Source organism: Microtus oregoni, unplaced genomic scaffold (assembly GCF_018167655.1).
Source record: "Microtus oregoni isolate MIOR12 unplaced genomic scaffold, Mior012 000015F_ref0000493, whole genome shotgun sequence".
In the NCBI taxonomy this organism is placed as follows: Eukaryota; Metazoa; Chordata; class Mammalia; order Rodentia; family Cricetidae; genus Microtus; species Microtus oregoni.
The window spans coordinates 30,522,276-30,547,072 of NW_024543074.1; the positions used below are offsets into that span (position 1 = coordinate 30,522,276).

Sequence of the window (24,797 nt, forward strand, 5' to 3'; positions counted from 1 at the left end):
ATGAAGGAAGACATAAAAATGACCAGCGGTTTGCAATCCACAGAGGGAGGGGAAGGGCTAGAGCGAGAACAGGACTGTGTTGTGTGGTGTTTAGGAAGCACAGGCAGCTTTCGCTTTCTCTCCTTGCTCTCAGGGAAGGAAGCAGAGGAAGTTGGGGTGTGCTTCCTCTACTGTTGACTTACATCTCCACCTTGTGGTATTCTCGGGATGTCTTTCTGCTTACAAATATGCATATGTGTTAGAGCATGTATGTGAAAACATACATTTGTATCCATACACACATTTAGCTCAAGTAGCACAATATAAAATGAAAACCTGCAAGCACACAGGTCAAAAAATAGTGCAGTGACCACTTTCAGTCAACAAGAAACAGCAGCATCCAAAGCCCAGAAGCCACTTCCTTGACTTATGTATTGAATGGGAGTGTGGTGGGGCCATAAACGCTCCAATTGCACATGGAGATCAGAGAACACCGTCCAGCAGCCTCTTCTTCTTCCATCTTACCGGGTCAGGATTTCTTGTTTCTGCCATTGCATATCATACTTTAGGCTAGCTGGCCTGCAGGCTTCCAGAAGATTCTCCCATCTCTGCCTTCTATCTCGCTGTATTTTGAGATTACAGATGTGCAACACCACATCTGGCTTTTTACATAGGTTCCCAAGATCAATCTTATGTCATCAGCCTTGCATGGTAAGTGTTTTTACCCGATGAGCAGTCTCTCTGGCCCAGAAGCCCGTTTGTTCCATTCTGCTCACTTCTTCCTCCAAAAGGAACCACTTGCTTTTGTGATTCATAACACTATAAATTTCACCTTTATAGGAATGGCAGCAAACATGTGTACTCCTGTGTCTGGCTTATTTCACTCAGCATATTTGTGCGATCCATCCACAGTGTGGTGTGCACCTGTAGACAGTTCATCCGCATCTGCTGTGTAATATCAATGTCTGAATATGCCATTATACTACAGAGAACACTGGGATGTTTCCAACAGGAACTTGTGAGAACGGCCCTGCTGTAAACATCCTTTCCGTGTCCATGGGAGAGTTCCACCTGAGTGGGTGCACGGTCTCTAGAGAGACTATACTTAAGCCGTCCCGCTAATAGTATATGAGAATTCCAGCAATTCCACATCCTAGAAATATTCCATATACCTGGCATTGTATGTGAGCTGTTCTGGTAGGTATGGCGGTATGATACCATGGTTATAGTCTGCAATTTCCTGATGACTAACAAAAGTCAATGCCTCTGCATACATCAATCACACAATCTCTTTTGCAAAGTCCAGGAGATTTCACATCCTCTGCTGTTGTCTTTCTAATGGGCCATCTGCCTTGGAGAGCCTTTATTTACGGTCACTAGAGTTCCTGTATCAGATGACTATCCTGCAGACATTGCTTTCCACTCTAGTTTGTCTTAACTCTTGGTATTTTCTTTGAAAAACAGATTTTCTTCTTTTCTTTTTTTCTCTTTTTCTTTTAGAAGATTTATTTATTTATTATGTATACAACATTCTGCCTCCATGTATGCCCACATGCCAGAAGAGGGCACCAGATCTCATTACAGATGGTGTGAGCCACCATGTGGTTGCTGGGGATTGAACTCACGACCTCTGGAAGAGCAGTCAGTGCTCTTAACCACTGAGCCATCTCTCCAGCCCCCTTCTTTTCTTTTCCTTTCTTTTCTTTTGTTTGTTTCAAGACAGGGTTTCTCTGTGTAGCACTGGCTATGCTGGAACTCGCTCTGTAGACCAGGCTGGCCTCAAACTCAGAGACTGACTTGTCTCTGCCTCCCAAGTGCTGGGATTATAGGTGTGTACTACCATCGCTCGGTTTTTTGCCTTTTTTCCTTTTCTTTTGTTCTTTTTTTCAGGGAGAGCGGGGAGGGGGGTGGGGGGGACACAACAGATTTTAATGAAGATTATCCATGCACTTTCTTTGTGTTTAGTGACTTTGATGGCCTAAGAAATCTGCTCCTACACCATGGTCATAAAGATCTTGGGCTTTCTACTCAATGCTCTTGTGTGACCTCACTTTTAAGACCACAGTCCCTTTGGAATGAATGGCTTGTTACTTGGGTGGCAGCAGAGGCCAAACTCCTTTTCCCCCAGTTGACCTAATGCCACTTCCAAAAAAAGTCACCTTTCCCCTGCATTACGTCACCTCTGGGGCAGCGAGGTGACGATGTGTGTGACTGATCCTAAGCAGTCCACGTTGTCTCACTTGTCTCCTTGTGCAGCTCCACGCCGCAGCCTCACCTCAGCAACACTGCTGTACCCTTTCCTCAGTGCTGCCTTGGCTCTGCTGGGTTCTTCATGGCACATAAACCATGGCAGAAGCCAGCTTAGCAAGTGATGACACAGAAACAAAAATCCAGATGGAGACTGTAAGTGGGTTTGCTCTGGAAATACAATCCAAAGACATCTTTAAAAAAAAGATTTATTTATTTATTATGTATACAATATTCTGCCTGTATGCCTGCCTGCATACCACACTGGCCTTTCTAATCTTTGAACACATCCAGCCTTCTCCTGGCTTCCAGGTCCTCTGGAACTGGAGTTACAGATGGTTGTAAGCCACCATGTGGGTGCTGGGAATCAAACCCAGGTCCTTGGGAAGAGCAGTTGATGCTCTTAACCACTGAGCCATCTCACCAGCCCCCGGTTTAAGTTATTTTAATAAACTTTCCTGCAGGATAGTTAGAGGGCCAATACAGAGCCTTGTTGGTAACAGGCAGGGACCCTGCTACTGAGCTACACCCCTTGCTCAGTTACTTTAAGTAGCAAAATAAAGAACAACTTAAAATTTTTCCCATTTTTGTTGTTGCTCTTTGGCCTGTAAACCCTCAAGAAAGCCCCAGGTTGCTGCTTCTAATCAGTTCTCCAGACAGCTTTTTTATATTCCCCACGGTAATAATGGATATATCAGTGACTTGACCAGTGATCTGGAGCTGCAATGACTAATAGTCTGTCAAAGCCACAGGTCTCCGGTTTCACTGCTTGATCAATCATCCAAACGGATAAGGTCTCCTCACAGTCTTTCTTTGGAAGGTAACTCGAACTTGCCTTCGAGTAAAAACTCGAAGAAAAAACTAACTCACAGTAATGACTACAGAGAACCCTTCAAGCGATAACCAGTCTCAGAAGTGCATACATAAGCCAACAGCTTCAGATAGCTACTCTGCCACGTTCAGAGTTGGCTGCAGGCTGCTCAACTCTTTAAACTCTGCTCCATATTCTCCAAGGCACAGAGCAAAGACACCACACACAGCTCAGAGTACAGAGTACACATGTGTGTGAAGAAACAGAGGTTAGAGATGGGCCTGGAGGCGCGTTTGCAGCCACGCCTGCAGAATCTCTCCAGAAGGACACACACAACTGTTCAACGTGGCTGCCCCAGGGGGAAATGGGAAAGCATGTGTCAGGGCTGAGAACCCTCATCTTCATTGATAGTTCTTTCTACGGTTTGACTTTTTGTCACTTAACACAGCACTTTCAATTTTATAGGTTAATCTATAAGTGATGCAGACACAGAAGCGATAGTATATACTTTAAAATATTCCATGGAAACAAATATCTATTAAATTACCATAAGCCACTGCACTATCCTAGAGTTTCATCATTCTGCCCTAATAATCTCAACCAAATTGCTTATTTCCAAAAGGTCACGGAAGGAGGGTGTGGCTCCGCAGCGAAGACTTGTCTGGTGTGCATGAGGCCTTGGGTTCGAGCTCTGGTACAGGGTGGAAATCATGAGTCCTAAGAAGGACTTTGCCACATGGCGGATGCAATTTTTCTCCTCAAGAAAAACGATCCCTAGCTGGGGCAGTAGCTCAGTGCCACAGTGCACTTGCCTAGTGTGTGCGAGGCCCTGGACATGATTCCCAGGGGCCAAAGCAAAACAACAAACTGCCCACTGTGTACGGCGTGGCTAGTATCAGACCACTACTTAACACAGAACAACAAAAACAGGGATCCTAGGGGCAGGGTGGGGTCAGTTCCCAGATGAGCATAAAAACCTAGGCCTACTTGCACACAACTGTCACCCCAGCACTTGGGAGGCAGAGGTTAGACGTCCCAAGGCCATTCTCGGCTACGGAGTGAAAGGCCAGCCTACACTACATGATATGATGCCCTGTCCTGAAACAAAAACAAACCAGGGTTTCGAGCCCTCCCTTTTCCAAACACTCCTTCTTACGGCAATACTGTATTAGTCCACGCAACAAATTAATCCACAACATTTCTCCCACTTCTGAAGACAAGTCAGAAACTGCTGTTTCTCAAAAAGTTAAACAAGAATTAACAGCCAATGTACAAAACCATCTGCCTACTGAAGAAACCAGCACTATGAAATTGCTCACACATGTATGTGTATAAGTCTGACTGCACATATACATAAATGTATTGTGAGTGTGATTGTGCTTGTGCACATGTCTGCATGTATGTATGCATGTGTGTGCACATTACATGTCAGGGTGCATACATGTGAATGTGTACGAGTGTGTGTGCTGAAACTGGGTTGCATTGCACAAGAATTCACCACCTCTTGAGGAAGAAGTAGAAAGTGGAAACAGCTCAACTTCTTATAAAGGCAGATTCGGGGTTAAAAGCAACGACCTAGCAAATAGATTTTAGCCTAAATAAAATAACCCAAAGGGCCAGTGAGCCATCACTTCTCTAGGACAGAGCAGCAGGAGATAAATGTTCCTTCTGAAGTCAGAGAACTGGGGATGAGCCTCTGGCTCTTCGGGAAACTTCATACTCATGAGAGCTGTGCCAAGGGAGCTAGGGAGAACACTGAGGAGCGACCAGTGTCCACTAATTCACCATCCTCCCATCTCTTCCCATTTGCAGAACATCAGCTCTGGCCAAGACGCTCCCCTGGAGAACGTGACAGTCTTCATTTCAGTTCAGAATGCTACCTACCTCAAATAACCAATCAACCATGGCAATCCAGAGCCTTTTGGTTTCCATGTAACGGCTTATGGGATATAGCCTACACTGTTTCGGGTTTAAGCCAAAGCTAATTGTTAAGCTCCCAGAAAGTGATTACTACTCTTAAAAATAGTGAGAACTGCGCTGGAGAAATGGCTTGGTGGTTAAAAGCACTTACTGCTCTTGCAGAGGAGCTGAGTTCAGGTCCCAGCATCCACTTCAGTCATCTCACAACCACCTGTGTGTAACTCACTGGATCTAACACCCTCTGGCCCCCATGGGCTCCTGTATACACATGGCACACACAAAATCATGCAGGCACATACACATAAAAGAACTAAATTTGAATTAAATAATAAAAAGTAGAGAATGAGATGATGGCTCCATGAGTAAAGTGTTGGTCATGCAGCTTGAAGACTGGAGTCAGATCCCAGCACCCACCAATGCCAGACAGGCCTGGGATGCACCTTTAATCCTAGTGTTCATGAGGGAGGCAGAGACAGGGTCGGGGGACGGACAAGTTGGGTAACCAGACTAGCCAAATTGGCATGCTCTGGGTTCAAATGAGAGATCCCGCCTCCAAAGTTAAGGTGGAGATCAAGGAAGATACACTGACCTCTGGCCTACACCACACACAGACACACACACGCACACAATCATGCAAAAATAACTGGAAAATGTAAGAATCAACAGAAAAACTATTTAAAACGTGCCTATAGTATTAACAGCAGACATCAGGTATTAAAAGCTTGCATGCAAACAATCACAAGCCACAACTGAATAAAAAGCTGAGTGTTAAGACAGCAACAGATGAAGTGAGCAGGCACAGACTCAGCAGGAAAGTGTAAACTTCGCTGGAGAACATGCTACAAAAGCCCTGAAACAGGGCTGGAAGGAATGGAGGGGACCTCTGTGCTGGGGAGGGGAATTCAGCACTGAGGATGGGATTCCAAGACTTAACAGGCTCACAGTTAAAAGGAAAAGAGTTCTTTCCTCCATTTGAGTCAGATCAGCTAGTTGTAAAGTTTACTTAAAAACAAAGATGTAGGAACGGCCAAGATGGCTGATACAGGGCCCTGCTACCAAGCTTTAAGACCTCAGTTCAATCTCCAGGGTCCACAGGGTGGAAAGAGAGAACCAATGCATGAACATGGGCTTCTGACTTCCATACACGCACCATGACATGCATGCACATATGATGTGGGATGTCCTTCTGTATACTGTGAACATGTGTTGCTTTTATTGGTTGATGAATAAAGCTGCTTTGGCCTATAACAGGGCAGAATATAGCTAGGCAGAAAATCCAAGTAGAGATACAAGGAGAAAGAAGGCTGAGTGGAGGGATGCCAGCAAGTCACCGGAGCAGAAAGATGTACTAGAGGACAAGTAATGCCACAAAGCCTTGTGGCAATATACAGATTATTAAAAATTGGTTAATTTATATGTAAGGGGTAGCTAATAATAAGCCTGAGCCATCGACCTAGCAATTATAATTAATATTAAGCCTCTGAATGATTATTTTATGAGCAGCTACAGGGACCAGTAGGTAGGAGAGAAAGTGGCCCGGTGGGACCGGGCAAGACAGAGAAAAGCCTCCAGCTACAAACATACACACAAATAAATAAAAAGGCAATTTAAAAAAAGCAAAGCCTTTTTTAATGGCTTGATGGCAGGCAATGAGTCCCACTTACTGTGTGCTAACATTGGACCCACCAACAATTAGACTGCAGAGCTGGCACACAAACAGAAAGAACTGACAGATACCTACAAGGTCCAGAGGTGGCCAGAGGAACTTGTCACACAACAAAACCACCACCTCCACCCACACAAACTTAAGATGAGTTAGAGGAGAGAGGCACTCAAATTCTCCATTAGTAGATGCCAAATGGACCCAATACTTAACAGTTACAATTGTTTTTAAATTATTACCATTATTATTATTATTATTATTACTATTGTGTATATAATGCAGCCAGAGGACACTTTGTATGGTCAGTTCACTCCTTTCTCCACCTTTATGTAGGCTCCAGGATCAAACCCAGATTGCTACACCTGTCTGACAAGTGTTTTATCCACTGAGCCATCTTGCCAGCTCAATAGTTTTTAAATACTAAAAACTGCAAAACTTTAGGTCACTATAACTACATGGAGTAATTACATACAACTATACTAAGAGAGTAGTATAAAACTCTATTACTTCAGAGAAGAATACAGAATAACAACTCTCCTTGGGGAAGCTGAGTGCATAGGCAAACAGGTGTAGGAACCGAGGGCACAAGTCTAAACTGGTTCTAACCCGATGGGCGATCATTTCCAAATGTCATCAGAATTTCCAACACATATGCCCTCAAGACCCAGTCACCCACTTCTGAGATTTTCTCCAGAGACATTTTGACACATGGGCAATCTCTTGCATTTCAGAATATCTGCTCTGTATTTGTGGGGGCTGGAGGGAGACAGTCTCACATATCCCAGAGCAGTATTGAATTTCTGGAACAGAAACTATTGAACTTCTTTTGTAATTAAAAAAAAAAAGGCAGAGAACAGATGTAATCTAATATGTTAATTAGACAGTAGTTAAATTAATTATGGTATTGTGCATGACAAAATATACTAAGACTTAAAAAAAAATCAACCACAAATCTCCTGAGTGGGAAAAATCTCTAAGATATAATCAACTATAAGAAGACATTGTCAAATGGAATACATAATATGTTCCCACTTATATGAAAGACTGTAGATAATAAGAGAATATACCCTGCTTATTGGTGTAAGAGTCAGAGAATCCTAGGATATGCAAAAACAATAATTACTTTGTGTGGGAGTGTAGGACAAAATAAGAGGACCTTCCCTGAATCCTGGTAGATGCTTTATAGATTTCCTAGCCATATGGATATTTTACTCATGCAAAGTATCTTCTTCCTCTCCTACGGCTCTGCCCAGAGAGCAGCTAGAAAGTTCTGCATCCATCTGGAAACCATGAGAAGATTCAGGAAAGAAGGGGAACACTCTGAGCAAGGCAAAAGAGGCGAGCATAGGATGGCAGCACCAGGCGGCTGAAATAGTCAACTTTCTAACGTGGAGCCTCCAACATGGGAACATTTTCTTTAAGCAGCCTTGGTAGCATTATGTTCCCTGTGGCTGAAAGGATCCTAACTGCTAGACCAGCATGGTGAACCAAACTCATGCCCTCTGTGGGTACCTAAATTCACGTGCAAACACATGATTTCATTTTTGTGCAAACAGCCTAATTTCATTTATCTTATGGATTACAGTATTTAGATAGTTTCTACTCATGCATCGCCACCTAGGTGGATTCCCAAACACAGCCACTATGCACAGTGCTGGGATAACTTAGGTACACAAGCACCTAGTGTATGCTGATTGACTCCTCTGGGTTCGTCCTTAAGGAGGGTACTGCTGGATCACGTGGCAGCTCTATTTTTCTCTGAGGCACCTCCACAATGTTTTCCACAACAGCTGGAGAAATCCACCTTTCACCGGCAGCTACCGGCAGCCTTGCCAGTATTTGCTGCTGTTTGTTTTCCAGATGTCAGCCATTAGGATGAGACTGAGTCTTAATAATTTGATTTGCATTTCCCTGATGTCTAAGGATGCAGAACTTTCTTTTCTTCATGTGTTCAATAATCAGTCATACTTTTGAAAAGGGTCAGTTAGGTTCATCTGGCCTTTTATCAACAGGACTATTAGTTCTTTTGGTGTTTACAGCTCTGTCAGAAGAAAATCTGGCAGGCTCTCCCGTTCTATAGGCTGCACCACCACGGTCTCCTTTCCAGGGTGGATTTTTTTTGGGGGGGGGGGGTGTGCCAGGAGCTGAACCCAGGACTTCAGGCTCTACTCCATTCTCCTAGTCATCACCAGCCCCTAATTTCAATGTCCCCTTGTCAAACTGTCCTATCTCTGAGTCATCAGAGTTCTGTTTAGAAAGGTCTGCTTATGCCCATATTTTGAAATGTTTTCTTCTAGATGACTCAGAGTTTGGGGTCTTAAAGTTTTAGATTCACTTTTAGTTGATTTTTGTGCACGGTGAGAGACGGACATCTAGTTTCTGTCTTTAAAATGTAGTTATCCAGTTTTCCTAGCACCATTTGTCAGAGAGGCTGGCCTTTCTCCAGTCTGGAGAATCAGATGGCTGTAGATATGTGGCTTTGCCTCCGGATCCTCTATTCTGTTTCCCTGGTCCACAGCATGTCATTTTCTACACCAGTCCCGTGCTGGTTTGCTAGCGTGGCTCTGGAACTGAGGTCTGCTAGCGGAACCTCTGCTGAGCGCTGACTGGAGAAGCAGCAGGACTGCACTTATCTTCCATTCCTCGAAATAACCAGAGAGGCACGGACAAGTCCATACTTCCTCCAACCCCAGTTCAGTACCTTCTGGAGCATCCATAGGCATTATAGTCCCCAGCTTCCCTCACAGGAAGGCTAGAGCCATGTGACCACCTCTGGCCAATGGGCAGGGTGTAAGATCTTTGCAGGAGCCGGGCGGGTGGTGGCACACGCCTTTAATCCCAGCACTTGGGAGGCAGAGGCAGGCGGATCTCTGTGAGTTCAAGACCAGCCTGGTCTACAAGAGCTAGTTCCAGGACAGGCTCCAAAACCACAGAGAAACCCTGTCTTGGAAAAACAAAACAAAACAAACAAAAAAAAAAGATCTTTGCAGGACAAATCATCCAAGAGGTGTTTAGTACTCCAATTCTCTCTCTACTCCATTCCCAGGGCACACGGAGACCTGGTGTTACAGCAGCACAGCCCTGTGAAGAGATGGCCTGGGCCTCTCAGTCACTGTCTGACTAAACAGGATAGGAAGAAAACTTATGTGGGAACACTTTTGACATTCCCAGCCATTCAGTTCCCAAAGCATTCTATCACACCTTGGATCGGCTTTTCAATCAAGGAAATTTTGCTACATTAAAGTGCGCCTGCTGTATGCCCAACTCTAGGATCGGTCTTTGGGGACACGTGGGGAAGTAAAGAGGTGTTCTTTCACTCAGTAGAAACTCTTTAAGCACTGTGTAGTCTTTGGTCCCTGTCATCAGATACTTCAATTTCCATCAAGAGAGAAAATGCACACTTATTAAGAGAAAAGACGACGAACAATGAGTGCTGAACCTGCGGCCTCACTGAACCTGCGGCCTCGCTGGCTCACCAGGCTCCCCACTGGCACAAAGGACAATGTGCTTTTCTGCTGAGTTCCCTCTACTGCGGATTTTAATTTCCTACCACAGTAGGTGTCATGTCACTGTATGGGTCCCCAAGGGGGACAGCTCACTGGACTATACCCCGCTAAGCTACAGAAAGTAGGTGCTCTCTGTCTGTGCTGGCTTCAGGCTGCCTCTTCCCCAGACGGCACAGGACACGCACTAAGTGTCGTGTGCTTTAACACGGCATTCTTGCATCCTTGCCCACTGTTCACTACACTGTCAGGAACTTCAGTGTTCCTGCTGCCTTTTGTGCCCCCTTGGCTTGACCACCCTGGGTTTATTTAAACAGAAAAAAACAAAGCTTCATCAAGGTCAGGACATCCTTCCAGAAAAGCTAGGCGGCTACCATATTTCTGGGCATAAATATAAGGGATAAATATTCAGTTTACATAATGAACCAACTAATGAAGTGACTGCATATTCCTTAGCAACTTCCTACTAACAGGAGAGTTTCTGGTCTGAGTTTCTGGTCATGAGTTAACACCAGTACTATCAAGCATAAATGCATGACTCCTTAAGAAAACCATGTACTATTGGGTACAATTTCCTCTTACAAACCATTAAGCTGATACAAGACATTCCATAATTTAAAATGAGAGAGGGTGTATTTTTTCAATCCGGGCAGATTCACCCCTCCTTGGGCAACCTGGAAGTCCCTCACTACCAGGGGGTCACCAAACTTAGCATAGACACTTGATTGGCAATAACATACTCAGCCCAGAACTCCTGGACTCCAGCAATCCTCCTGCCTCAGTCTCCTGAGTAGTTGGGACTACAGGCATGTGCCATCATGCCCTGCAAGAGAGGTTATATTTTTAATGTAAGATTTAATGTAATTTTTCTTGTGCATAGTTGGGCTGCCCACACAATGATAGAATACATACTATATGGTCCATAAATTTTTAGGAGCTCAAGAGAAAAGTGTAAGTCTAAAATTAAGGTGCTTGTACTCCAAGAAAATGTGACATTTCCTTATTATCCATCGCCTTCTGATTCTAGAAGGCAGCCATCTTGTAAGCATCCCCTTCCAGACATAAAACAACCAACACAAACCCCAAATAACTTCCGCTTCCCCATAATCCTCTATATGGTTGGTGGTGTGAAGGTTTAAGCTCGGCCAATTAGCCACCCACAGCAGCCAAGTTAATCGCATAATTTCAGACTGTCACGGTGCAGTGGAGGATGCTGTGATTCTCCTTTCTCTTTACAAAGCTCTAGCTAATTGCGAAGCTCAGCAATGCTCCAGATGCAAAGGGCAGCAGGCTTTCAAGTCCGGAGCGGTGTCACTGCTTATCGTCTTCCAAGGGACATTGTTACACAGAGGCTTCTTTAACAACTGTCCAAATACCTAAATTAGCCAACCATTGCTTATTTAGAGCCAGGCTCACTGCTCTGGAATAATGATGGGCAATCTGCAGGGCAAAAATGAAGATTCTGTCACATGATGGCTACACATTCAATTATGTGATCCGCAAATTAATGTCTGCTTAATGGACGTGTTAATCCAAACTGACGGTTGACAATGTGCTTCTCTCCTTAATAAGCCCTGCCTGTGAGGTGGAGGAAGGAGACGCAGTGGGAGACTCCTGGGAATGAGGGCCAGGGGCTTCGCACAGCACGCAGCAAAGGGGGGGGGGACAACAGTGGGGGGGGACACTTCGGCTTCAGCATCCCTTCACTAGCTGCACTGCGTACCTTAAGGCTTCGGCAGCAGCAGTGGTGCCATCTCCCTGCCTGGAGTCCATTTCATAACCCGCCGCTGAGTTCCGGGACTTCCCTGGTCATATTGCGGGGCAGCTTTGATGTAGTATGCGTTTTCTTGCTGGGTGGACTTCCCCATACTGTCTACAAGATTGCACTTTTTGTATGGACACACAGAGATATAATCCTGTCAAGATGGGCACAATGGAGCTAACTAACCCCAGCCCAACAATAATTTACCAAGGAACTAAAATTAGCTTTCTAATCTTCTACCACTCTCTTTCCTTTGTTTCTTCACCTGCAATGACTTTACGTTTTCATGGTAATTGGCACCTATTTGCCACACTGATTTTATTTATTTATTTATTTATTAAAGATTTCTGCCTCCTCCCCGCCACCACCTCCCATTTCCCTCCCCCTCCCCCAATCAAGTCCCCCTCCCTCATCAGCCCAAAGAGCTATCAGGGTTCCCTGCCCTGTGGGAAGTCCAAGGACCACCCACTTCTATCCAGGTCTAGTAAGGTGAGCATCCAAACTGCCTAGGCTCCCACAAAGCCAGTACGTGCAGTAGGATCAAAAACCCATTGCCATTGTTCTTGAGTTCTCAGTAGTCCTCATTGTCCACTATGTTCAGTGAGTCCGGTTTTATCCCATGCTTTTTCAGACCCAGGCCAGCTGGCCTTGGTGAGTTCCCCATAGAACATCCCCATTGTCTCAGTGGCCACACTGATTTCTTACACAAGCCAGGGATCAAGTTCTGTGAAATGGACCACCACCCCTCAGCCATCACTTCTTGACAGTGCTTGTGTACTTTTTCAATACAACTTCTCTGGGAGCTTACTGTATGAAAGCTGTGCGTGCAAGCATTACTCTTGACTCAATCCAGAAAAAAGTTCAGCCAGTGACTTTAAATGTTGCAACCTCAAGAGGTCATTTATTGTTGTTTCAGTTTCTTCTTGGTCTGGTCTCTGGGCCCCCAAGTCACCCCAACCATTTACCAATAAACTAGTATGTAACTACGTTAGGTCCTGGTGGACCAACCCTAATGCACAAGACCAACAGGAGGCAGTCCTAATGACAGGAATTAAAAGGTCCTCAGGCCTCCAACCAAAACCAAAACTACCTTTGCTCTGAACCTGCCAAGTTCCCGAAAATTCTCCTAACAATTCATCTGCTTTGGTTTTAATCCTGAGAGCTGAGGAAGCTTTGATTAAAATATACACAGAAGGTAAGCTACTATTCAAAACGGATCCCCTCGCTGGAACTAATTGAAAACTGTCTGTTAAGGAATAAGACAACAGGCAGCACACTGGGTCCTGGAAGGGACAGTCAGGAGGGTGATTAGCAGGGACAGCAGTGGGAAAGGCTGGCTGAGGAGGCCAGGTCACTGAGAAAACAGGTGAGACAGAAGGTCCCCTAACCCGATGGAGACACACTGCTCCGGTGATGGCATCTTCTTTATAGACATTTCGCTGTCTGCACCCCTCTTACTGGCAGTCACCCCACCTGGTCCTAACAATAATAAAAACGGGCAGAACACAGGCCCAGATAAAAATCAATGAGTTTGAACCCTAGATGACTGAGGGAGACTAGTAAGCTGTCCGGTCCAGCTCTTTACAGTATGTAAAAGTTACAATTTGATATCCAGGGGCTCAGTGGTTTCAATCCTATACTGCTCTTGCAGAGGGCTGGAGTTTAGTCTCTAGCACCCACACTGGATGACCTAAAACCATCATTAACTTCAGGTCCAGCAGGCTCTGATGTCTCTGGCCTCCAAAAGCACCTGCACTCACGTGCATATATCCACAGATACGTGTACACATTTAAAAATGATAAAAATCAAATTTTTAAATAAAATGGTAAAAATAATTTGGGGGGGTTGAAACAGGATTTCTTTGAGTAACACAGCCCTGGCTATCCTGGAACTCACTTTGTAGACCAGGTTGGCCTCAAACTCACAGAGATCTGCCTGCCTCTGCCTCCCAGGGGCTGGGATTAAAAGCGTGCACGTGCCACAACCACCTGGCTAAATAAATCTTTTAAAAAAATTTATGTCTAAAATCCAACCTCTCCAACAGACCGACTTTAGACCTGACTGCCCCTCCTGCCCCTTCTGAAAGGCGACACTGCAAAGAGCGGCTGAGCCAGCAGTGTCTGTGCCCGAGAGTGAAAAGAGCAATGCAGGTGACATCACTTCACTCTGATACCTTGCGGAGCTTCCCCAGGCTCGCTGACATCTAGACCTCGGTGAGCGCATGGCAGACAGCTGCACTCCCCCTCTTCCTTTCTCTGCCTGTTTTTGGTGAGCCTTTTGGGTGGCTCTATTGCCAAGTGCCAGTCATGAACAAATGATACAAAGCTATTTATTAGATATGGTGGCACATGTGTTTCATCCCAGCCCTAAAGGAGGCAGGAAGGAGTCCAGCCTGATCTACATAGAGTTCCGGGTCTTCTAGGACTACAGTCAGATCCTGGCTCAGAAAAATAGGGGGAGAGGGCGGCACAAAGCAGTAGTGTTCAAATCGTGCAAGACCTGTGAAAACAGACACTAATGCCCAAGCTGGCTGGAGCTGTGATTCTTAATGTTAACCAAGGAGCTGCCACTCATGCTCTGGAACAGATAAGAGATACAGGGACATAGAGATGCTGAGACACAGAGAAGCAGACACACACAGACTGCATACGTAGGACTAGAAGACAAGACGGAACAGAAAGAATAAAACCCAAAGCAAAAAGCTTCCCATTCTTCAGGACACCCCTTGGCATCATCAAATGACAGTCAATGGAGAACAGTTACTATAGTCTGGAGCTTGCAGCCTCCCAAATGGTAAGGATCACTACCCCCATGACCATGTCCACCATGAATACATGGGGGAAGGCTGTCTCCACTTGGCCACCAGTCTCCACGAAAGACTTCTCCCACCAACTGCCTCTATTAACTTCTTATTGAGACGGTGTCTCACTCTGTGGTCCAAGCTGGCCTACAAATCCCAGCAATGACCTCGGTCTCATAAATGCCAAGATTACAGGAGTGAGAGACTACGCCTGGCCTATGTCTTCTCTTCCTTACGGTGAAGTTCTTACTGGAAGAAGCCATTTCTTCTCACCTTGAGTTCCTCTGCTTACCTGTCTTGGATCACCAATCTGGACCAACATCCGCATCACTTCTCCCCTTGTATCTACAGGACTGAATACTGCCCGAGAGCGCTGAGGGGCCTCAGGAAGCTAGCCCCCATGACACCACTGCATTTGAAAACCTTGCCCAGGACACCACTCAGCATTCCCTAACCCAAGCTTTCATTAGTCTCAAAACCGACTTGACTTCACCCAGCTTCACACATTTTGTAAATGCTTTCTGACACCTGGGATTCCCTGCTCCTGAGAAGCATGGGACCAACAGGAATGAACTGCTGCCCCTCCCCCAGCTCATCCTAACACAGTCGTTTGCAATCCTGGATGTTTATGACAATCACCGGGGACCACCCACCCCAAACAGCTGCACTAGGAGTGAAGTCTGAGGTGGGGCCTGGCAGTGCGGCCCTTGAGAAAAGCTGATCCCCCTGACCTCCAGTCACTGCTAAAGGACAGAAAAAGAGACTTTCTCTTCTGGGCTTGTTTCCTTCTAGGACATTCCCAGCTGTGAACTTCCAGGAGCAGGGAGAGGACAGGGCTAGAGATGTAACAATTTCTCCATCATTAGCCCCAGCAATGGAGGCTGAATTCAGGGCAGCTGTCAGCTATATGCAGAGCCAATCACTGGCTGGCAGAGAACCTGGAGAAGCCAGCCCGGGAACCTCTGTGGCCTTGCCCTTGTCTTACCAGGACACCATTTTCAACAAGCCAACCAAACTGTGGCAGCTTCAGGCGTTTACAAGCCAGAAATTCAACAACTGTGAAAGGAAATTTCTGACTGTAATCTCCATAAGAATGCCCCACCTAGCATGAGCTTCAGCTGAACACCCAGAGCTTGCTAAATCTGGAAAATTAATGAAAACTAAACTCAGTAGGAAAATACAGTCAAACACTGTAAACGAGCAGATTTTTACACAAAATGGAAACCGTGCAGAAAACAGCTGTAGCAGCTCCACGCAAGTCCTCAGGGACGCAGTGTCCCTGTAAAGAAAAGCGTCCTACCTGATCAGATCTGGCTCTGCACCCTCATTCTTAAACGATGCCAGGAGCAGCCGTTCTCGGGTGACAAGGTCATCCAGCAGGTTCTGTCTTCGATCCCCCTCCAGTTGTGTTCTGCAGATGGTTGTTAAGGTCCAACAGTGGGTGGCTTAGCTCACTTTCCCCATGACTTTATTAACTCTTCGAGTCACCTGCAGTCACTAAGGCTCCACCCACAACCACCAGGAAGCAGCTGTTTTCCTTTCCTGACTTCCGTCCTGCAGGGAAAGACTGTACCACTGCACATGGATGCATAAACACTGACAGTGCTTTCACTGAAAAGCACACTAGGTAAAGCTTTATTTCTTGTTTTTTATTTCTTTTGCCAGTGAGCAGCCAACCAGGGCCAGGGCAATCTGGCTGCAGGAGTCCTTAGGCTTAAGCTACAGGTGTTAACTTTCAAGGAAATTTGTGTACTCATCAGTACCTTAAGGTGGGGCAAGGCCTCTGAGTCTGACTCTAGTGGTGCAAAATCAAACCCCAAACACCCTCCCTGAGAAACCTAAGGTTTGGAAAGGGTGGGGACGCCCATCCTATGCAATAGCTCCAACAGAGGCTTCATGAAGGCTGCTTGGAAGTCAGACGCCCATCCTATGCAATAGCTCCAACAGAAGCTTCATGAAGGCTGCTTGGAAGTCACAGCGTCCTGTAAAAGCTGTTTCTGTCCACTCGTTAGTTAAAAGTACTATGGATCTTTGTGGGAAACTACAAACGAGTTCTATTTAATGTGTTATTCTAGCAAATGAGGCAGACTAGGGGTGCAGAGAGCAGAGTTTCACCTTTGGAGCCGGCTGCTCCTTTGTTGGTGTGTGACTGTGGGTGTCAGTGATTGTGGGAGTGGTACTCGTGTGTGACAGGAAGGAGAGGGGTTCAGGTCACAGTGTATGTAAAGGTCAGAGGACAACTTTGGGGTTGGTTCTCTTCCTCTACGTTTACCTGGGTTCCAGGGATCCAACTCGGGTCTCCAGGCGTGCACGACAAGTGCTTTATCCACTGGGACGATCCCTGGTCGTGGCTGTTTCTTTATATGGAACTCAACATCACTTACATCCTTTGGTAGGTTTTTAGTAGTGGGACTTGAACCCAGAGCCATTGGATTTACTGCTGAGCCCATCCTCACCCCTAAATCCAAGATTCCTTTTTGTTTGTCTTTCTGCAACAGAGTTTACTATGTAGCCCAAGCTGGTCTCCAACTCCCGATCAGCTTCCAGAGTGCAGAGATTACACAGTCGTGAACTGTGAACAGCCAAGGTCTATACACTAGCTTTCTGGAAACATATTAGATGCTGAGTTTCATTCCTGTGTGTTCTCAGAAATGGAGCTGAAGCAGTGGCTCAGTGGGGGAACTGCCTGCCCTGCAAGCCGGAGGACCCGAGCTTGGATTCCCACCATCTACGGAAAGTCGAGCATGGCAGTGGGCACCTGTAACCAGAGCACTGGCAGGAAGTAGGAGTGAAGACGGGTGACCCCAGAACTCCTTGGCCAGCCAGTCTAGCCAAATGCAAGAACTTGGGGTTCACTGAGAGGCCTCTCTCAAAAAAAGAGTGGGAAGCGAAAGAGAAAGATGCTCGACATCGGCCTCTGGCCTCCACATCCGCGTGTGTGCATAACCACACACGTACGCTCACATCAAACAAGAGCAAAGAAACGTGGAAGAAAACTCCATCACATTTCAGGGTCCAGGAAGTCAACAAAGAGTTTTGAGAGGCTCTGTCTGACCTCAGACATAAGAGGAAAACAATTCACTCTAAATCTGTTGTCTTTGTTTTTTTTTGTTTTTTGTTTTTATAACCAAACGGCTGAATGGCTGGCAATATGAAGCAGGACTGGCCACTGACACCAGTTCTAGCAACAGCAGTAAACATGAGAGATGGCTGTTTCAGGTTACAGATTCTCTTGTTTTTATAAAGTGATCACAAGACGGCAAGATGGCTCACCAGGGAAGGGCGCTTGCCACCAAGCCTAAGGACCTGCGTTTGATCCCTGGTGCCCATGTGGTAGAAGACGAGAACTGACCCCTGTTGGGACTAATTGAGTCCTGGCTTTCAGCTGCTTTTCCATCCTAGAACCTTCTAATTAAAGTTACTAGAAGCTGTGCCTAGCTTAGAGGATCAGAGGATGGGATTTTCACCTGTTGGCCATTGACTGCAGTGTATTTAAGCCTACATGGTGCTAATAAAGAGGGGCTTTGGTATCAGTGTTTAAAGGTCTGCGTGTTGGTCTGTCTCTGCGTCTGTATTCTCAACCTCCAGCCCCTTGTCCAAAGCTCGCGAACTGGGGTCTAGCGCATAGAGCGCAGACCAGGGCCTCAGTGAGCAGCAGACCCCTTCAAGGCCCCTAACTGCCACAGGCACACCACGGTACGAGTGTGCCCACACAGGCCTCTAACTGCCACAGGCACACCACGGTACGAGTGTGCCCACACAGGCCTAACTGCCACAGGCACACCACGGTACGAGTGTGCCCACACAGGCCTCTAACTGCCACAGGCACACCACGGTACGAGTGTGCCCACACAGGCCTAACTGCCACAGGCACACCACGGTACGAGTGTGCCCACACAGGCCTAACTGCCACAGGCACACCACGGTACGAGTGTGCCCACACAAGCGTATAACACATGCACAAATAAATAAATGTAATAAAACATTTTAAAGGGGTTACAAAACATTGTGTTCAGGCTCCAGAAGTTTCTGAGAACTTGACAGAACCAAGGATTATAATGACGGTTGCCTGAGAGGGAAAACTGCATGGTTCAGGGATCTACAAATGCGACTGTTAATTTTGTACAGAAAAGTGCTGGCTAGCTAACAGGAACAGTAAACAAATCCTGCCCCCCCCCCCAATAAACTCCCTCGGTAGCAGAGTTATTAGAAAAATCATAAATCTAAACCTAAGTCTTAGAGTCATAGTCACCCTACATATTAAAAAATAATAATGATAAATGAATTCTCTCAACATTCCCGCATGCCACACTTCCTCGGGTCCAATCACTACCATCACTTTTCCATTTTCCACTGACGGTGGCAGCAGTCACCAAGTACCCCATCTTGAAATCATGAAGTAGCAACTGTAACTAAGAAACAGAAACCTCAACTATTCTCTTCTTTAATAAAAAGGGCCAATATTAGCCTTTGAATCAATGTCAATCAAGAACAAGTATCTATGTCTCTTCAAATTATTGATAAACTGCCAGTAAAGCAGAAAGCTCTTATTCAATTTAAACAAAGTTCCTTGAGTGCTAGGGCAGGGGGAAGACAGAAACGGAGACGAGAATCACAGAGAACAAGACAAAATGGGAATTCTACATTGCAGGGCTATGGGCTGAGTCCCGATATGGCGAGCCTTGCCTACACGCTCAGCTCAGCTACCCTGTCAGCCTCCCATCTGGCAGAGATTTCAGCATCCAACCACCCAAGAAGACAAACACTGGACATACGCTGAACATAAACCCAGTGTTAAAATTATGCACAAATTCAAATGGTTCTGGAATTCAAACAGAAGAATATTTTAATAATCTTGAGTTTGAAAAATCTTTCTAGGCAAGAATGAAAACCTACAGATAATGAAGAAAAACCCAGAAGTTGTGACTATATGTGTGTGTATACATGTGTGTATGTGTGTGTACATGTGTGTAAATGTGTGCGTGTATATGTATGTGTACATGTGTGTATATACCCGTGTGTGTGTGTGATATACCTGCACCAACAGTTCATGGGCATGGGGAAACCGGAAGCCTGCCTTGGGTGCCCTCCTCTGTTGCGTTCCACTTTATGTCTGAGACAGGGCCTCTCACTGAAGCCAGAGCTCGCTGACCAACTAAATTGTGGCAGGTTTTCATGTGAGGGCTAGAGGTCTAGACTCAAGTCCCTGTCCCCATGCTCACACAGCAAAGCACTTTACTCACTGAGCCATCTCCCCGGTCCAATTAGATAACGTTGAAGTCTCTGAAAAATAAAATGACTATGGCAAAAGGTAAGCAAAGGACATAATACAGCAAAGAAAGGAGACGCTGAAAGCTCGGGTGGAAAGACAGCTGCATGTGAATAAGAGAGACACAAACTCTAAGACACACCTTGACCTACCAGACTGGGAAAACTCTGGAGAGGACTCGGGAAGTTGGTGTTTGCTTCCATTCCTGAGGGAAATGTAAACAGGTTTAACTGACTGCCAGGCTGCCTTTTATGAACCTACAGTGACATTCCCAACAACACAGATGCAGTTCACTGCAAAACTATTTAGACGGATTCTGGAAGCGTCCTAGGTATCCGCCAATAAGGAACTAAGGCATCCATGTGATGATTTCAGGCAGAGATGATTTCAGGACGCTGCTTATGGAGAGATGATGGTGGTAACTGACAATTCTGGGTACTTACAAGGGCACAAGGGAATGACTGCACATGGCATAAGCTCCAAAATGCACAGTGCTCAACCAAAATGGAGGGGAAGAGAGAGGCAGCAGCAAGCTAACCAGTGGATAGAAGTCTCATAAAGATCAGGCTAAGGAGTGTGTGTGTGTGTGTGTGTGTGTGTGTACAGAAAATATTTCAGAAATCTGTAAAATTTCCCTAAGGAAAGAGAACTGGCAACTCAAGGTGCAATAAGGACTGAATACCATCTGAATTGTTGCTGGCTTTTTCTTTTATCTGTGTGCACGTGCACGACCATGGTGAACACGGTCAAAAGGAATGAAAGATCCAGGGACACACACAAAGTAGTCCCTTTATGACCTGAAGAATTTCATCTTCATTTTTAATTAGATACATAGACAGACAGATAGACAGTCTAGGATAAGAAACTCCAGCCATTCAACATTGTTTGTGTTGAAAATGAGATGGGACAGGGTGGCATTGTGGGAGAGAAAGGAGTTCTTGGTTAAAAAATAACAAGAAGTGCATTAGTAGAAAGTATTGTTAAGACTATTTTATGTATATGGTGCTCCATCTGCATGTAACACCTGCAGGCCAGAAAAGGGCATCAGATCCCATTATAGACTGCTGTGAGTCACCATGTGGTTGCTGGGAATTGAACTCAGGAACTCTGGAAGAGGAGTCAGTGCTCTTAACTGCTGAGCGATGTCTCCAGCCCACAGAAAATATTTTATAATAAATAATAATAAGCCCTCTAAAGGTATGTTCTGAAAAATAACAGACACAAGTTACAGATTTAAAGCAATGCTCAGAATGAGCCATTCACCCCAATGTGGAGAGCAGCATGAGCTGGTGACTGGGTCTGCAGATCAGTAACTGAAGACACCTGATGCTACAGGAGCCACAGGGGTCCCCTGGGCCAGTTCTCACTGTTTTCCAACTGGAAATCGAGAGCCAGCACAATCTACCTAAGTTAGAGCCCTACTCTTTCCTCTCTACACCAGGACTTCCTCCTCGGCACCTGCTGGGCACTAAACATCTGGGCTTTCTCCAAGCCAGGGGTGTTGGCACTGCTCACTGCCTCCTTCCACTGCTTACAGCCCCACATAAAGCAATATGCCCAGTATAGCAGGAGCATCCCTAACCCAAATCCAAACTCTCAAGTGCTCAGAAATTCACCAGCTTTTGACCACTTCATCGAGATACCACAGGTGGAGAATTTCATAGCAACCAAATTATTTTAAATAGTCTACAAAATTAACTCTAGGCTACATGTAAAACAAACATACATTTTATGCTTACACTTGAGTTCCCTTCTAAGATGTCTTATCATGTACATATAAATATTCCTAGATCTGAAATATTTCTAGTCCCATGAAGTTTTCACAAGGAACACAGCCTAGTATGCCAATTCAGAATATCCCTATAGACTCCAGCTAAATCTTGGAAAACTACAATTAGCCAGCCACTCTGCCTCTTTGTTTTATGTTTTATTTTAGCAGACTGAGACAACACCCCCCCAAGGAGATGGGAGGGGCTGATCCCATGAGGCACTTAAAAATACTTCTTCAACTTCTCAAAGCAGGATTAGTCCCACCTCTGAAATATTGAAACTTGGTGTGGGACATGTAACCTTACTATGTTAAAGTTAAAACCTTCCTTTTTATTTAAACAGAAAGGGGGAAATGGTGTGGGAAGTTCTTCTGTATATGTGTTGCTTTTATTGGTTAATGAATAAAGCTGTTTTCAGGCAATGGCTTAACAGAGTAAAGCCAGGCAGGAAATCCAAACAGAGCTGTAGAGAGACAGTAGGCAGAGTCAGGGAGAAGCCATGTAGCTGCCACAGGAGACAAACGCCTCTGCCAGAGAGGGCTGAAACTCTGCCAGTAGGCCACAACCTCATGGTAATGCACAGATTAATGGAGATGGGTTAGTTTAGGAATAAGAGCTAGCTAGAAATGCAGTTACGCAATTGGCCAAACAGTATTGCAAAGAACAGAGTTTCTGGGTGATCAATCATTTGGGATCTGAGCAGCCAGGAATGAACAAGCAGACCCCCCCCCCCACCGCCCAAACAGAAACTCAAGCCCATGGAGGCTGAACTGGTCTCTGGCCTCAAGGGGCAGGGTTGGCCCTCTGCCTCAGCTGTGTGTGGTCCCCGGGACAGTGTTGATCCCTCAGCACATGGTGCCAGACTTCCAAGTCAGGAACATGGGAGAGCAGCTACCAGTTACACACGTGGCCATGTATGGACTGAATGTTAAAAAAAAAAAAATAACAACAAAACAAAACTACCTACTACTGTGGAGAAAACGACAAGACTTTAATACCAAAACCTACAAGGAGATCTAGTGACAGACAAAATGATAAAATTTCTCCAAACACAAGAACCATGTCCTTATTTTTCCCATGTTCCCAGATGCCACTGAAACTATCATGGAGTCAGTGCTGGAGAACCTTAGCTCCACTGCAGGCCCAGCTCTGCTTCCAGAACCCCCACGTCTCCCCACTCCCACAGTCACTTGGGCTTATTACACGGTGGTATCACATCTACCCATTCACCCATCCTTTTCCCTAAAACACAGAGTTGAGGACCACTAAGAGATGTCCGAAACATTTTCTGCCCAGGCCCTCTCCTAAAGCACCAAACACCTCTGATACTGAATACTTTTGAAAAGAGGTTGTTTTCACTCTCCTAGAAATTGGCAAAGGCTGGGTCTGGAGAGATGGCTTAGCAGTGAAGAGCACTTTGCTCTAGCAAAGGACCTGAGTTCAGCTTCAGGACCCACGTCAGGAAGCCCTCCATGTGCACTAGCGCACACACTCACACAGACACAGACACATTCAAAAGGAAAAGAATAAAAAGGGTGAAGGTGATGGTTTTGAAAAGCTAACAAAGGACAGGCGTCATGAAAAGCCGACTGAGAGTATTTTTAGTACTGCATGAAATCCACACAATGCCTCCCACCGCACAAGCTATTCTTGCAACCCCGTGAGGCAAGTAAAAGAAAGTCTGGAAATAGACATGACTGGCTGTGCGCGGTGGCTCACACCTATAATCCCGGCACTTACGAGGCTGAGAAGTAGAGGGCTTGCCTATAGTTTAAGGCTAGCCTGAACTATATTGTTAAGTTTTAGGCCTGCCTGGGCTACAGGGTAGATTAACTAACTCCTTTGGAAATGTATAAAGCAGATTTGAGCACCCTGACTGCAGGACTCTGTCTTGCTGATCAATCACAAGCTAACGGAGTCAAACTGCACAGCTTTACTTTTGAAAACACAACATCAAAACCACTTTTCAGGAAAGAATGTGACACCTCAGTCCTGCACTCATGAATTGAGGTGTCCTCATCTTGTACCTCCTGTAGTTTCTGGGGAACTTTATGAATACAGGAGGACAAAACCATGCCAGTAAAGTCCTGTCAGTTCTTAGTTAAGCGGCACAGTAAGAGAGCATGCCTCTCAAATGCTCACATTCCAACAGGCACCCAGTGCTGGGTGTGGTGCTGTTCATTGGAGGCAGGCAGGCCTCTGTGAGCTCCAGGCCTGTCTGATCTACATGGCAAACCCAGCCAGAGTTACACAGTGTCTCACAAAAGAAAAGTCACCCAACTTTGTTTCCTAGAACTGTATTTAAAAGTCACCCTGTGATGTGGGAGGCCCCTCTGTGTGTTGCTTGTATTGGTTAATGAATAAACTTCCTTGGCTTGATAGGGCAAAACTTGGGTAGGTGGAGAAGACAGAACTAAATTCTGGGAGGAAGAAAGCAGAGTCAGAGAGACACCATGGATCTGCCTGAGACAGAATGTTTCCTGGTAAGCCACTGCCACATGGCAATACACAGATTAATAAAAATGGGTTAAATCAAGACGTGAGAGTTAGAAAATAAGAGGCTAGAGCTAATGGGCCAAGCAGTGATTTAATTAATACAATTTCTGTGTGGTTATTTCAGGGCTAAGCTAGCCAGGCAGCCGGGACAAACAAGCAGCCTGTTCCTTGCAACAACCCTGTCCGGCTGGAGAGATGAGTTGGTGGTTAAGAGCGTTTGCTGCTCTTGCACAGGACATGAGTTCAGGTCTCTGCACACACACTAGACAGCTCACAACTGCCTACAACTCCAACTCTAGGGGATCCAACACCCTTTCCGGCTTTCGCAGGCACTGTGCACACATATACACACAAACACAAATAAATAAAATTAAAATAATTTTAAAGAGGCAGTCTTTTGATGATTTGTGGTCATTTTTTTAACAAAGGATCACAATATCTTAAGATATAACTAATACACCACAGTGAACAGAACACTGTGTCACCCTTTGTGATTAAGGCTCCTGTGGACCTGTGACCGCAGCAAGCAGTTGTCAAAGGCACGCCAGGGGACAGGGGATAGGAGACTATGTTTTCT

At 45.6% G+C, this 24,797-nt stretch overlaps 1 protein-coding gene across 1 annotated transcript in view; it reads right to left on the bottom strand.

Moving 5' to 3' along the window:
• Stx8 (syntaxin 8) overlaps positions 1-24,797 on the bottom strand; it is a 241,012-nt gene that overhangs the window by 205,374 nt on the left and 10,841 nt on the right. Inside the window, exon 4 of the mRNA XM_041665805.1 lies at positions 15,987-16,097. Coding sequence (XP_041521739.1) covers positions 15,987-16,097 — 111 coding nt within the window. The remainder of the gene's footprint in view (positions 1-15,986; positions 16,098-24,797) is intronic.